This window comes from Castanea sativa, chromosome 8 (assembly GCF_040712315.1).
Source record: "Castanea sativa cultivar Marrone di Chiusa Pesio chromosome 8, ASM4071231v1".
Lineage (NCBI taxonomy): Eukaryota > Viridiplantae > Streptophyta > Magnoliopsida > Fagales > Fagaceae > Castanea > Castanea sativa.
Window position 1 is genome coordinate 49,990,146 of NC_134020.1, and position 15,888 is coordinate 50,006,033.

General features: G+C 33.5%; 1 protein-coding gene across 1 annotated transcript; it reads left to right on the top strand.

The window, feature by feature from the left end:
- Positions 1 to 7,307: 7,307 nt before the first annotated feature.
- Positions 7,308 to 15,046, top strand: LOC142607593 (beta-glucosidase 12-like). Its single transcript, XM_075779136.1, has 13 exons — positions 7,308 to 7,511; positions 7,640 to 7,709; positions 9,834 to 9,892; positions 10,390 to 10,465; positions 10,628 to 10,705; positions 10,794 to 10,881; positions 11,363 to 11,618; positions 11,939 to 12,054; positions 13,711 to 13,928; positions 14,047 to 14,078; positions 14,414 to 14,516; positions 14,635 to 14,743; positions 14,830 to 15,046. Exons 1-13 carry the CDS (start codon positions 7,356 to 7,358, stop codon positions 14,996 to 14,998), a joined length of 1,530 nt encoding a protein of 509 aa, XP_075635251.1. The 5' UTR covers positions 7,308 to 7,355; the 3' UTR covers positions 14,999 to 15,046.
- The last annotated feature ends 842 nt before the right edge of the window (positions 15,047 to 15,888 follow it).

Sequence of the window (15,888 nt, forward strand, 5' to 3'; positions counted from 1 at the left end):
CAAGTAGATTTCATTATCTTATTCTTGGAGGTAATTTGAAGCAAGGGTTAAGGCTTATAGATGGAGATGATGATGTAGCTTATATGTGTGAGATTCATGTTGCATGGCCTACAGATAAGATAACACTATATGTTGAGGGTGGTGAGGAGAACAACCATTTGGTAATGAGGAAGTAGCAAATGATGATGATGTGCATGAGGCACCTCAGAATGGTGATGATGTGCATGAGGTGGGTCAGAATGATGATGATGTGCATGAGATGCATGAGGGAGGTAATGTGGATGCTGAAGGAGGTGGTGGACAAGATTTTGATTGGTTGGAGGAAGGGTTTGAGGGGCCAGATTTTGATGATGATGTATTTGGAAATGTAGATGATGGGCCATCTACACATGATGGAGTTAGTGTCAATGCAGCAGCCCCACATAGGCCCTCTGAGGGAGATGATGGACCATCTACACATGAGGATCTACCTATGTATGCAGCCCTACATAGGACTTCTGCAGCTGACAATGACCCACCTCTTGAAGAGGGTGAATGGGTTGACCCACCTCTTGAAGATGACATGGAAAGTCTAGTAGGGTCTGGTGATGATTAGTCAGCACTAAATGTTGGAAAAGAACCTGAGTTTAATGTCCAAACTGACATGAGAAAACTAGAGTTAAAGAAAGGAATGAAGTTTCCGAAATCTAAGGTATTTAGGGAGGCATTGAGGGAATATGCTATAAAGAAGCCAGTAGATATCAAGTTCAAGCTGAATGAGAAGAAGAAGATATTAGTTTATGACATAAATGAATGTGGATGGAGGTGTTATGCATCTCAACTATCTAAGGAGTTGACATTCCAAATAAAAACATTCAATCCAGAGTGCACCTGCCCTACATCCTTCAGACACAGCTAAGTGACTTCAAGTCATGTTGCAAAGAAGTTTATGCAGGAGTTTGACAAAAATCCCAATTGGAAAGTGGTTGGTGTTCAACATCATGTGAAGCAAGTACTTGAAATTGACATAAGTTATAGTCAGGTGTATAGGGCAAAAAGGAAAGCTACTGACTTGATTATTGGGGATGAACAATGCAATATGGGAAGCTTAGGGATTATGCAGAGATGATAAGATTGAATGATAAAGGAAGTAGGGTTATTTTGCAAACTGAAATGGAAGATGAAAAGGCACAGCCCAAATTTAAGAGAATGTATATCAGGTATAATGCACAAAAATTTGGTTTTTTGGGAGGTTGTAGACCAATCATTGGTTTAGATGGCTGCCCCTTAAAAGGGAGATTTGGGGGGCAAATATTTTCTACCATAGCTAGAGATGCAAATGATAACATTTTCCCAGTTGCATTTGCTGTTGTTGAGCAAGAGAACAAAGAGTCATGGGTATGGTTTTTGCAGCAGGTTTCACATTGGGAATCCAGAGCAACTTAATCTGGTCTTCATCACTGATAGACACAAGGTATGACCTACAATTGTACTAACATATTTAACCCACATATTTAAAGTTCAATAATACATGCGTCAGTTCATTTCAACATGTTTAACTAACATATTTACTTGATCTGTTTTGCATATGAATTAGGGCCTTATACCTGCAATTGAGATGTTGTTCCCAACTTGTGAGCATAGGTATTGTGTGAAACATATCTATAATAATTTTAAAGTGGATCATAAGGGCTTGGAGTTGAAGGATGCACTGTGGAGATATGTTGGAGCCACAACAATTAGGGAGTTTGAGAGAAGAATGCAGGAACTGAAGGATTTGGATGTCAAGGCATGAGAGTATCTTGCTGACATCAACCCTGTACAATGGTCTAAGTCTCACTTTAGTAGTAGAGCTTTGTGTGACTGTTTAGCTAATAACTTGAGTGTCTCTTAATGCCATGATCTTAGAAGCTAGGGATAAGCCAATTTTAGCAATGTTGGAGTGGATCATAGTTAGGTTCATGAACAACCAATACAAAAAGATGAAAGGTATAGCAAAATACACTGGAAATGTGTGTCCTAATATTCAAGACAAATTAGAGAAGTTAAGGACATGGGATCTTTGCTATTGTTAAGAACCTGGAGAAAGTGGAGGACTATATGCATCCTTGTTACATAAAAGAGACATTTGTTTAAACTTACAAAGAGATAATACAACCAATGCTTGGCCAGTCTGAGTGGGTTGAGACTAACCAACCTGCTTCTATTGCTCCTCATGTGTATAAACCAACTGGCAAACCACCAAAGCAAAGAAAAAGAGATCCTGAAGAGCCAAGGAACCCTTATAGAGTTTCTAGGACGAACAAGACAATCAAGTGTGGGAAGTGCTAGAAAGAAGGACATAATGCAAGAGCGTGCAAGGCAGGCATCACTGGTGAAACTCCATGGCAGAGAAGAGATAGACTTGCTAAATCAAAAGTTGTAAGTATTTCCATGCTTTGAACTATATTCATTTCCTCAAGTATTTCATGTGTATATAACTTGTACAACCCTCATTGTAGGTACAAGGCAGTAAATCTACAAAAACAAAGCAGACTGCAACACCTCAAACTGCATCTCAGCCATCAAGTACTGCATCTCAGCCTGCATATAGAGCTTTTGGTCAAATTGCATCTTAACTAGCACCAAACAATAGATCTAAGGTAGCAACTTAACCTCCAACTAGATCTAGGGCCAACTAGTTCTCTTCATCCTCACAACCGAGTTTCCATACCCCTAGAGAGACATGGGATTCTTTACCATCTCAGGCACCTCTACTTTCTTCTATTTTGTTTATTTTTTTCCTCTTACTTGCTATTGTTGGACCATCTTGCTAACTGTTGGATTTTGGTTATGCAACCAAGTGTATCTGTGAGCACTAGTGGATTACCAAGTCAAGGAAGCAGTGGTGGTGCTACTAGGGGGTTTAAAGGCAGAAAGTTTAGTGTATTAAGGCCAAAAAAGTTTCAACTAGTTGGTAGAAAGGGCAAGAAGGCAGCTGGCAAGGGCACCAAAAGAAGTAAATGAAGATGGAAGATGTTAAAGTTTCAACCACTTTTTTTGTTATAGTTCCCATGCTTAATGTATTTGCTTAAAGTATTTGCTTAAGCATGGTCAAGTGTCAAAAACAATATTGGCAATTTTGGTTGGAAGATGTGTATGTCTGACGTGTGGTGGACTAGTAGTTGGGTTTTGGTTGGAAGATGTGTAAAGTCACAAGATGTGCCAAAAACAATATTGGCAATTTTGTATGCATGTGACATAAAGTCACAATGACTGTCTTCTCTTTGATTAATGTTAATGTGCATTGACATAGGATAAAGTATTTTGTTGTGTTGTACTTGTCTTTGCTTTTGGTGGATTTACACAAGACTATGTGTTTTGCTTGTCTTATGCTTTTGGTGGATTTACATAGGTGTATGTATTCACACAACAAATCATGTGTATGTGTAAAACATGTTCCATTTATGGGCAAGTGTGCATTGACACAGCAAACATGTTCCATGTTCTATAAATTAATTTTGCATTGACACAGGTGTATGTATTGAACCAACATGTTCCATTCATGTTATTAACATTTCCACGTAACACTTTGTGCCATTAGCATTTCCACATAACACTTTGTGCCAATAACATTTCCACATTTCCACATAACACATTGTTCCATTCAGGGACTTTGTATTTCAATTACCTAATAACATTTCAACATCCCCCCCAAGCATCATGGCAGATTAAGGCTCCTCACCCATACATTGTCGTTCACTAAGGCAAAACACAACAACAACATTACAAAAATGAAAAATAACCATGATAAAACTAGTGCCACTTTGTGCAATCTCTCACTCTCTCTAACCCTCTTAAGTTTCTCCATAACTTCTACATAAGGCTCATGAGTTTTTCTTTCCCTCCGGTTAGATCTTTCTTCCATTTCCCTAGTTGTCATTTCTCTCTGATTTGCAAGCTGCAGTTCATTCTCAAGAATACTTATCCTTTTACGGTCTTTCTTACAAGTTTTGTTATCCACCCACTGAAATAAGCCACATTTGGGACCAACCTGATCATTACAATTATAACAATTAATTTCACAGTTCACAATTAATCATAACTAATAATTCAATTCAATTCAAATACAACAATGTAATTGTTTCTAACATTAAATTGACTACAATCGAGGAATCTCCTTCCATAGTTACCAGCTTTTCGACTTGTTCGTAGGGCACAATTCTTAAGGGTACATAAATGACCATCTCTAGCATGGTAGAAACCACTAGTTGTAGAGCCATTGCTAGTTGATGAAGACATAGAAAAAGAGTGGTATTTCTACTGCCCTAGGGATAGGAAATACAGAAACAGTGCAAGGCTTAATCGGGTAAGTAGAGCTAGGTTTTGGAAAGCCACAGGAACTGACTGGCCTATTTACTCCTCTGAAGGTTCCAAGTGCATTGGCTCTTGATGAAATCCCTTGTGGACAAATGCATTCCTGCCAATGTAAAGTGTCTCATAAAACTGTACTATTCATTTAGATCTTTGCCTATGTTTTAATGATAATATTATTAACACAAATTTTTTCCCCAGTTTGCTAAAGTGACAAGTTATTATTAATTTTTATATAAATCAATTATAAACATAATTTGAGTTCTAGATATCTATGTTAAAAATACCAAAAAGTGTCAGTTGACCTAAAAGTTATTGGCTCCATTATTATTTAAACACAAAGTGACTGAATCTATGTCAAATTTCGCAGTTTGTTAACTTGTGCTAGTGGACACTTTTTGCCCACCTATTAACTTGACCCACTACTTTTTGTCAATTACTCATAATTGTGAAATTGAGCATGAAAATGGTTGTGTTCATAGTATTGATGGTTGGAATCTTACTAGGTAACAGAAGAACATAGTTGTATATGACAGGGGAAGCTAAATGAATAAAAACCCAAGTACCATGATTAGCCAAATAAAATAGAGACTTTTGAAGTACCATCAGTACAATTAAAACTCAACCAAAAGAGTGTGATAGCTAGTCTGCAAGAGTACCAAATCTCCATCTTTGGTAACCTCTGAGATCAATTTATGATAATACATCAAAGCAAAGCTACTTGAAGTCAAACTTGTAACATATAGAATTTTTGCTTCTAATACAATACTATTATAGACTCCTATTAACTAATTAAGATGTTGTTTCAAATGTTAGTTAATTGTGACAAACTTTCTTTTGTAACAGTTGATGGATATCAATGAAAGTCCTGTTTATGTTCTTCTCAATCCCTCAATTAATCATGCTCAAAAGGATCTTCTAGTCACTATATATGAAAGTGGTATGTAACCTGCATCATTACCTCTTAGAAGGAAGGATAATCTCAACTAAAACAAGTTAAAGTTAAAGTACAAGTACAAGATAAAGAGACCTAGGTTCATGCAGCCCCATATTGATGAAGGAAGGGTCCAGCAGCCCCACATTGATGAATACAAAAAAAAAAAAAAAGATTTGCATTTAAATCGTCCTTGCAACAACCCAATTTCGGGAAAAAAAATAATAATAAAACCCTAGGTTTCAAAAAATCAGATGAACAGAGCATATGAAAGTAAAAAACCAAAACTTAAAGCTCACCCAAGCAATAGATGAACCCAGAATCAAGAGAAAACAAACAGATCAAATACAAAAAATCAAAAATATAATTATTGCACAATGAACTCACCTAAGCAATAGAAGAACCTAGAATCAAAGCTCCTTCTTCCTCGGGTTACTTGCACGGTCAAAGCCCAGATGGTTCTTGGTCTAGAGTCTCAAGGGAAGCGCGTTGCCTTATGTAGGATCTTCGTTTGGTGAGCAAGTTGGGTTGGATGGGAGTGAGTGAGTTTTGGGAGTGAGTGTGTTTTGATCTGTTTGGCCTTTTTTTTTTTTTTTTTTTTTTTTTACATATTTTGTGTTAGAGTAACGGCTGAGGGAGAGGTGGGTTACGACAGAGTAATTGTGGGAATCACAGGTGGGTAAAGTGTCAAAATTTAAACCACAGGTAGGCACATCAAATTAGAGGCAAACTACAGGTGGGTAGAGTGTAATTATCCCTTGATTTAATTTTTTTCTTCTTGTTTTCATTTAAGTTCTAGTGATTTGGGCTTGAGTTTTTGGGTTGCTGGGTTTGTGTTCTTGTGATGGGTTTGAGCTCTTGGTTGTTAAGTTTAATTTGGAAACAATATGAAGAATAAGTTGTAAATTGAAGAACAAGTTAAAGAACATGAAGAACATTAAGAATTTTTTTTAATTTAATTTATTTTAAAATTTTTTTGACATGTTATTTAAAAAATGCCAGATAATTTTTTAATAATATTTTAATGGCCACGTTGGCCATATCAGCAAGTAGGGCACTCCATCTGTCATGTAGGAGGTTTCTGTTAATGGGTTGACGGTAGGAGCTAAAATAGAATGAATTTTTTTTTTTAGGGACTACTTTTGTAGCAAAATCAATTTAGGGACCAAAATGAGAATTTTCCCAAAATGTAGAGATTAAAAGTGTATTTTCACCTATATTTAATCAGGATTTTGGTAATTTCAATATATTTTATCCATTTTAAATTTGATTTTGGCCAGTGAACTGTCGTTTCAAAAGAACTTTCATGATATTTAAGATGGTTGAGTATCTCAATAAGTTGGTTGGATCAAAAAGTCAAAAAGGGCAAGTTTGGGAGTTTAAAATCTTGGATGGTTTGTTTTGACATTTGATGAGGATAAACATGACCTTTTTCATGTGGTTCTCTATTTTTGGTTTTAAAAATGCGATTTTCACATTTTTAGGGTCTAAATCAGCATTTCTGACACATTGATTGAGGTTGGATAAAATAAGCTATCGACACCTTTTAATCCCAATTTTATCTAAATAGAGTTTGAAGCGACAGAGTATGAAGAGAGTGAGACAATTATAAAAATTAATATTGATAGGTAGCCATACTAAAATAGAATAGAAAAAATAGGTAGTTATACTAAAATAGACATGAAATTTATATTTTGAAGAAATAGAATTTAGAATTGATAATTTGATATGGGTGTTTTGAAAAAAATGATTAAATAAAATAGAAAAATGGGTTTTTATGCTAAAAATCTAAAATAGATATAAAATTGATAATTTAATGAAATAGAGTTTAAAATAGATAATTTGACGTGGATGTTTTAAAAGCGTTTCTAAATAAAATAGGAAAAAAATAGATTCTTCTTTTAAAATAGACATAAAGTTTTCCATTTTTCCATAAACGATAAACAATCAGCTGGAAAATAGCTATGATCACTAACATATTATCCATCCAATTCCATTATTTATCCTTCCTAAATAAATTAGATCATGTAGTGCTCCTCTATAAAAAAAAAACCTGGTGCGACGAGGAAAAAAAAAACCAAAATCAATTATGGCATCACAAGGCTATCCAATCTCAGGCCTCCTAGTTCTTCTTGGCTTATTGACTAATTTCATTACTGTTTCATCAAGCCATGAGTCTGCTAGATTCAACCGTACCAGTTTTCCCAAAGGCTTTATTTTTGGGACAGCAGCAGCGGCTTATCAGGTAACTAAGTCAAAATTTTCTCTATGTTAATTTGTATCATACTTTTTTTTTTTTTTTCAAATGGCTTGGGATGTCAAGCATATGATGAATATTATTATAATCACATGTGTGTTCTTTCAAATTTCCAGTACGAAGGTGCAGCAAAAGAAGATGGTAGAGGACCAAGTATATGGGACACCTACACTCATGAACATCCAGGTCTCTTCTCTCTCTCTCTCTCTCTCTCTCTCCAACGATTTGAAACTTAAAAGTAAAGACGTACCAAGGCCCACACCCCCCCCCGGCCCAGAAAAAAAAAAGAAAAAAAAACATTGGGCCCCCTACCCAAAGAAATTTTTTTTTATTATTTTTAATTAATTAATTAATTTTATTTTATTTTTTTAGAGTTGCGCTTTCCTCTTTCAAAACATCCAAGTCTCTTCTTTTTATCTCTCTCTCTCCCCCAACGATATGAAACTTAAAAGTAGGAACGTATCCAGGGTGGCCTAGAGGAAAAGAAAAAAAAAAAAAAAATTTGGGTCCCCTGCCCAAAGAAAAAAAAATATATTTTATTTTATTTTATAGAGTTGTGCTTCCCTCTTTCAAAACTTAGACCTCCTTCCTTTTAATTAGCCTAACTCAACTAGCAACTACTCAACTCAAGAACTTAACAAAAAGAAAACTTTAAAATAAAAAATAAAAATCCTAGTCAACCTAGTATTAGAGTACTAGTATCAAGTGTTCTAAATGCAAAATATTTAGTGTGTAGAACACCAAATACCAAAAACATTACTATACGAGACATTTCAAATGCCATATTAAAGTAGAAAAAGTAATTTTTGGTTTGTGAAAATAATTTTTTTTTTTTTGCAATAGCTAATGCTCTTAAGAAACAATATTATTTTATGTTTTTTTTTTTTTTTTTTGTCGTTGTTGGAAAATGATTGCATCTTAATGTATTAAAAAATAATGATTTTGTTTATTTATCTGGGTTGATAGTTTGTTAATATTATATGAATACCTATTTGGTTTTTTTTCCCCCCTATACTTTGACCCCTCTAGCTTAAAATCCTAGGTTTGCTCCTACTTAAAAGTATGAATTACGAATGAAATATTATGCAATATTATGATGAAATTCAATTCTAGAAATAATTATTTCAAGGCATCTCCATTTCGTTAATTTTACGAATTAATTTATATATATAAATTTCTCAATGTACAGATTATCATATTATTTAAATTTTGAGTAAAATAATAGTCTATACAATTTTATAGATTTTTAAAGTTTATTTTTAAAATGGTATCAGAAGAGAAAATTGACAGTGAAAATGAGATGGAGAAGTGAATGGGATTGGGTTTTGAACTTTTGATTTTGTATTTAACCCAAACGAAATTATTTTTAACATGAAACAAATATGTTTGCTGCCACTTGCAATGCAGTGTGGTTAGTCCAATTTGTTGGTGGTTTTGGTCAATTTGGAGGAGATCATACAGTTTGAGAAGTTTGGTAAACACCCGTAACTACAACAAACAATATGCCTATAGTAATGAAATGTTTTTTGTCAAACAATGTACCTATCTCGTCACCAAAGACATACTACCCCGGGTCTCCAAATGTATTTTTGTTGCCGAATATTTTATAATTGTTAGATTTTTCTACATTATTAATAAAGGTATATTTAAAAATTTTAACAGTAAGTTATTTAGATTTTGCATCATTATTAAAAGTTAAACAAATATCAAGATAATATTAATAATATTTATTTAAATATTGTTGACCCAACAATATCTACTCCATTTATTTTGTTTTATCCAGATCTATGACTGAGTTTGAGGATACTTATCCCCAATTGTTTTTTTTTTTTAAAATAAAAAATAAAGAAAGAAATAACAACAACAACGTAAACGGTAAAACTTCACATTCCTAAACTTCACGTAAAGGATCCTTTCTTCCATAACGGAACCCCAAAATAGAAATAAGTTTTATATGTTATGGATGTGAGGCTTAAGTACTAGTTCCATTTTTCTCATGGCTTAAGTTGTATATTACCAGTTTTTTAATGGTAATAAATAAATAAAGCAATCCTTTGGTGTTTTTGTTTTTTTTTTTTAAGATAAAAATTCTACTCTAGCCTAATCTAAGTATATATATGTGTGAAGCACATTCTTAAAGACTTGAACTCTGGCCCTTGCTCCCTGTGTACCATAAGTACTTATACTTGAATCTCAGCCCTTACTTCCTGTGCATCACAACTACTTATAATTGTAAAGTGATCATCGCACTAAGGGTATGCGGTAGTTAGTGTTTTATAAACTCAATATTAACTTACAATGAAATTGCAGAACGAATAAAGGATGGAAGCAGTGGAGATTTAGCTAACGATCAATATCATTACTACAAGGTATATATGTTGTTTCCTGCTCATAATAAAATTTCGTATTCATAATAAAATTGGAAGGAAAACAACTCATATTAATTAGCAACTAATTGCCAAGAGTCTTGTAGCAACTTATAGTTATTTACATTTGCTTGTTTGCTTTTTTTTTTTTTTTTTTTTTTCTTTTCATAATATTGATTTTTTTTAGGTTTTGTTTTTTTATATTTAAAATATGGTCTTTAAATCTTGGCCCCGACCTAAAATCCTAGCTTCACCACTAAATTATATATATATATATATATATATATATATATATATATAAATATAAATATATTAGCTCCTAATTAGTTGTTAATTTTTGTGTTTTGGCTTTTCTAGATTTTTAGGGCCCGATTATGTTTGTCATATGCCTTTTTCTAAATACGTAGCATGCCTAACCAAGTACAAGATAATCACAATATAAGAAATTTATATTTCAGATTTTTTTAACAATTTATATACGTTGTGATTATACATTGCAGAAAGATGTTCGGATTATGAAAAAGATGAATTTAGATGCATACAGATTCTCAATCTCATGGTCTCGAGTACTGTCAAGTAAGATTATCCTTTTCATAAACCGTAAAAGTTTATATCCATAAAATGAAAAGGACATAAAAATGGGTACCATCAAGTACACATATTAGGTTGGAGTGGATTGACTATTGTTTTGTGACTATATTATGTTCCTAACAATCTCATTTTTGGGACTAACTTCAGAAGGAAAACTAAGTGGCGGTGTGAATCAGGAAGGAATCGAGTATTACAACAAGCTCATCAATAGGCTGCTGAGCAAAGGTCAAGAATCAATAATAAAATTCCAAAATATCATCAACTTATTTAACTTTTTATAATGCACACTTTATTTTTCTATTACTGAATGTAGGTATAAAGCCCTTTGTAACAATGTTCCATTGGGATCTTCCCCAAGCCTTAGAAGATGAGTATGGTGGTTTCCGAAGTCCGCATATTGTGTAAGTGAATGATTCGCCAACAAATTACACCCCCCCCCCCCCCCCCCCCAAAAAAAAGAAGAATAATTCACGCAATAATCCACCCCTCTTCTCCACTGATTATAGACATTTTACATATAATAACCATATCATATATAATTATTTATACTACTACCATTTTTGGATTAAAAATAAAAACAAATTAAAGATTGAGCCATTGAGGACAATAATATTGTGATAACCTACCATTTCTGTCAACACCTTAAAATTTTAAATTTATCCATTATTCTAATATTTCATATATTGATTTCAAGTCCCCTTAATAATTGGGGCCCAATTCATTGGTGGAGCTTAATATATGAGATTTTTTAAAAAATTTATTTATAAAAATAATGGGATGTAGAGTGGAGAGACAAGTTCAAACTCAATACTATGATAAAATTAGTAAGTCACCATTTGCCCCCCAAAATGTTAATCTAACATTTATGCATCTAATATTCAGTGATGATTTTCGGGACTATGCGGAACTTTTGTTCAAGGAATTTGGTGATCGGGTAAAGCATTGGATCACACTAAATGAGCCATTCAGCTATAGCAGTGGTGGTTATGTAGGAGGATCGTTTGCACCAGGTCGATGCTCTGCTTGGCTAAATCTAAATTGTACTGGTGGGAATTCAGGGACAGAGCCATATTTGGTGTCACACAACGAGTTACTTGCTCATGCAGCCGCCGTTGAAGTGTACAAGAAAAAATATCAGGTTCGACTTACAAAACTTTAACATATTAAAACCAAATATTTTCAAGTTATGCTAATTGATACTAAATATATGCCAAGAGCCATGTAGCTCATCTTATATCTCCTAGTGTCTCAGATGGAGACATTTAGGATTTAAATTCCCCTTCCCCGTAACTATGTCAAATTTATAATTTTTGGTTAAACTTGGTTTATAGATGATACAAGACCATCTGGATAGCAATTTCTGAAACTGATTTGAACAATTGTAGTGAACTTTAACTTAGATAAATATACAAAATCCCATGCATAAGCTTTTAGTGTAAAAAAATGTTCACCATGCAGGCAGAGCAGAAAGGAGTGATAGGGATAACACTTGTGAGTCACTGGTTTGTGCCATTCTCTGATGCAAAGAAAGATCAGGATGCTGCGCTACGTGCTCTTGATTTCATGTTGGGATGGTAAGTTTTGCTTTATGGATTTTATTTTACATTTTATAATTTAACCCTTGTAGTTTGGAGTCCAAATCTTCAACCTCACTCTCCCGGTTTCCTTTTATGCTTTACTAATAATTTTTTTAAAATGAATAAAAAATTTTAAAAATAAAACATAACGCATCCTTACCAGCCACCACTATCAACCTTGGCCGACGACACTGGCAAAAGATTGCCAAAGTCATTAACACCGCCAGTCATAGCCATACTATTTGGTTATAGTGAAAACTGAGGAGAGGAAACAAAGTGAAAGTGCTATTTTAGATTACAGATTGAGAGGCATTATTACATTGAGAAAATTTAGATGCCCGTGACTTAATTTTTGAACTTGATTTACAAAGATCAATTTTGGTTAGAAATTATAGTTCGATTGCTTGAAATTATTTTGTTATTGGGGGTTTTTGATGAATATAGAGGTGGGAGTAGCCGAATAGGTCAGTTGGGTTTAATTTATGCTTAGAAGTTATGAGAAGTTGTTTGAATTAAGTTGGGGCCAAATTGAAAATTTCTAGCTTCAGTGTTGTTTGTCTACTCTGTAACCATTACGAATGTGTGATACTGCTTTGGCTATTTGGAAATTTTGGTGTAATTTTTTTTTTTCTGGTTTACCACAAATTGGGCTAGGTGGATTTGGTGGCCATGTTTGCCGTTGATTACGTTGGCGATTTGGTAGTGGTGGACAAGTGATGGTGGCTGGTCAATGAGTATGATTATTTATTTATTTATTTTAGGAAACTTGAATAAAAAAGGGCAGAAAATTAGTTTTTACAAGTGGCAAGTTTTTATTTGTAGAGCATAAAATGGAGCGGGGAAATTGAGATAAAAGATTTGGATTCTATCTTTTGAAAAACTTAGTTAATGGGTACAATTTGTTAATCATACCCATATCACAAAATTTCTCAACCGAAATGAAGGCAAAATCAAAAGTAGATCTCCCAGTGATTAATTATATATTGAAGTCAGGGACAATAGTCGGAAATTTTGCTTGGGTGTAGGTAGCACCTATATATATGTTTTTTTTAATAAAAAAAAAGAATAAAGTCATGAATTTTTTAAAATGCTAAAATAAGTTATTATTCATTAGTATGTGTGTATGTGTGTGTGTATATATATATATATATTAATATTCAAAATTTAGAAAAAATTCAATTAGATTTAACTGAATTCTCAATTTTGCGCTACATGTTTTATTTAATTTTTAATTTTGTGCTAAGAGAATTATTAAATGTAAAAACCGAAAAGTCCAAATTCAGTTAGATTCTAAATGTAAAAACTATTAAATAGTTTAATTTTATCAGATATAGGAAATTTCATTCAAATATTTTTCATTTAGTATTTTAGCATATATATACCAGCCCGCATCTTGAACTTTCACAATAAAATGCATTCATCTCATTTATTTACCTTTAGCAAATAAGCAATAATCCAATCACGGAAATGCATCCAAACACACTATTTCTTATAATTTTCTTTTTGACCATGCATTAAGATGAAGTAGTCGCTTTCAAATTAAATCACACCACCTTTTCAGTGGCTTTCTTTAAAATTTGTTCAACTTAAGTATGTAAAAATTTAATAGATTAATAATATGCATAAAGTTAAAAATTTTCTTTGTTATTGCAGGTTTTTGGACCCATTGATAAATGGTGACTATCCACATAGCATGAGATCTCTCGTTAAAGATAGATTGCCCAAGTTCACCAAAGAGCAATCCAAACTGTTAAAGGGGTCATTTGATTTTCTAGGAATAAACTACTATACTGCTAATTATGCAGCTTATGCCCCTCAAGTAACTGGTGATAAAGCAAGTTACACAACAGATTCTAAAGCTAATCTTACAAGTAAGTACAAATTCAACACCTGAAGCCATGCTTATGAGTTTCTTATGTATCGAATATGGTAATAATAACTAGACCGTTCTTCTTTTTTTTCTTTTTTTCTTTTTTTTTGTCTTTGCAGCTTCACGGAATGGGATCCTCATTGGTGCACCGGTATGTACTATCTAGCTAAGTACATGTCAACATATATATTCTAGTAGTTAGAGGAAGAAAAAAAAAAAACTAAACTATATTATGAAAAACTGTAAAGAAAATAGTAAAGCTACCATCAATGGGTCAGCCTTTCAGAAATTTCATAAAGGATATAGTCAAGCTACTATCAAATTTATGATTTTTTTTTTTTAAAACATTGATATGGTAATAAATATGTGATGTCATATCATTGACATAATGAATATCTTAATTTTAAAAAAAAAATATTTTACCTTGCAATTAAAGATAAAAACATTGTGTTTGGGCCTTATGTTAATATGCCTAAATAATTGCAGGCTGCTTCAAGTTGGCTCCATGTTTATCCAAGAGGATTTCGAGATCTTCTGCTCTACATAAAGAGCAAATACCACAATCCACTAATTTACATTACCGAGAATGGTGATTTCCTCTAACTTCATTTTTCGTTTATTATCCCATAAGGTCATGTAAAATTGGAACACTAGTGCTAGTTATTACATGTCCATTTGAAGCTAAATTCCACTAACTATATTTGTAGGAATTGATGAGTTCAGTAATGCCACCTTGTCACTCAAGGAAGCCCTTATTGACAACCAAAGAATTGATTATTACGATAAACATCTTCGGTTTCTTCTTAGGGCTATCAAGTAAGTGCTCTCTCTCTCTCTCTCTCTCTCTCTCTCTCTCTCATAGAATTGTAACTACATTTCACTTCTTTCTCTGGTATATTTAGGGATGGCGTAAATGTTAAGGGATACTTTGCATGGTCATTGTTGGACAATTTTGAGTGGGCCTCAGGTTACACAGTTCGATTCGGAATTAACTATGTAGACTATGAAAATGGGAATAAAAGATACCCTAAGCATTCTGCCCGTTGGTTCAAGAATTTCCTCAAGAAGTAGACACGAACTATGCTCAAATTATGAACTATCTGTTTGCATCGGACTGTCTCCAAACAATAAACTGATGATAATTTCTACTCCATTTGTATGCTCTTTAAATTATGTAATTGGTATGGTGTACAAGACTATAATGTAGAAATGCTTGTTAAATAATATATTATCTTAAATGTACTACATAAAAGACACTCCAACTGGTTTAAACTTTCAACTCCAAGAAGAAGGAAAATGTTATAACTACTGTAAATGTTAGACTCTAACATGCTTCACCTCTTCCCACAAAAGAAATTTTGTCTCACATTTTTCTATGAAAAAAACAACAAAATTAGTATTGTATTTCTTAAGTAAAATAATATACATGAGTGCCTTTATATAGGAGGCATATGAGTGCTGTACAAGTAAATATGAGTGCAGTACAAGTAGTACAATGTGTGCTCTACAAGTAAGTGATCTAGATGGGCCAAGCCCATATATGAGTGTACGTTAACAGCCCCCCTCAAACTCAAGGTGGATGTGAGACCAACTTGAGGTTGTCAACCAAATCACGAAGGCGTCCCTTAGGATGAGACTTGGTGAAGATGTCTGCAAGTTGATCTTTGGAGGAGACGAAGAAGAGCTTGAGAGTACCATGAACAAGATGATAACGGATAAAATGACAATCAATCTCAATATGTTTAGTCCGTTCATGGAAGACATCATTATGAGCAATGTGAATGACACTCTGATTATCACAATAAAGAGGTGTAGCAGAGGATGTAGACACACCTAAGTCTGTAAGAAGCCATCGTAACCAAAGAAGCTAAGATGTGGTATCAGCAAGAGCACGATATTCTGCTTCAGTACTGGAGCGGGCCACAAAGGTTTGTTTCTTACTTCGCCAAGAAATCAAGGAA

Excerpts from the sequence above, each read along its gene's own strand:
- LOC142607593 (XM_075779136.1), top strand. The coding sequence starts at position 7,356 with ATGGCATCACAAGGCTATCCAATCTCAGGCCTCCTAGTTCTTCTTGGC. Across the intron at positions 12,055-13,710 it reads CTTGATTTCATGTTGGGATG|GTTTTTGGACCCATTGATAA; the intron begins GTAAGTTTTGCT and ends TTGTTATTGCAG. Across the intron at positions 14,744-14,829 it reads TTTCTTCTTAGGGCTATCAA|GGATGGCGTAAATGTTAAGG; the intron begins GTAAGTGCTCTC and ends TGGTATATTTAG.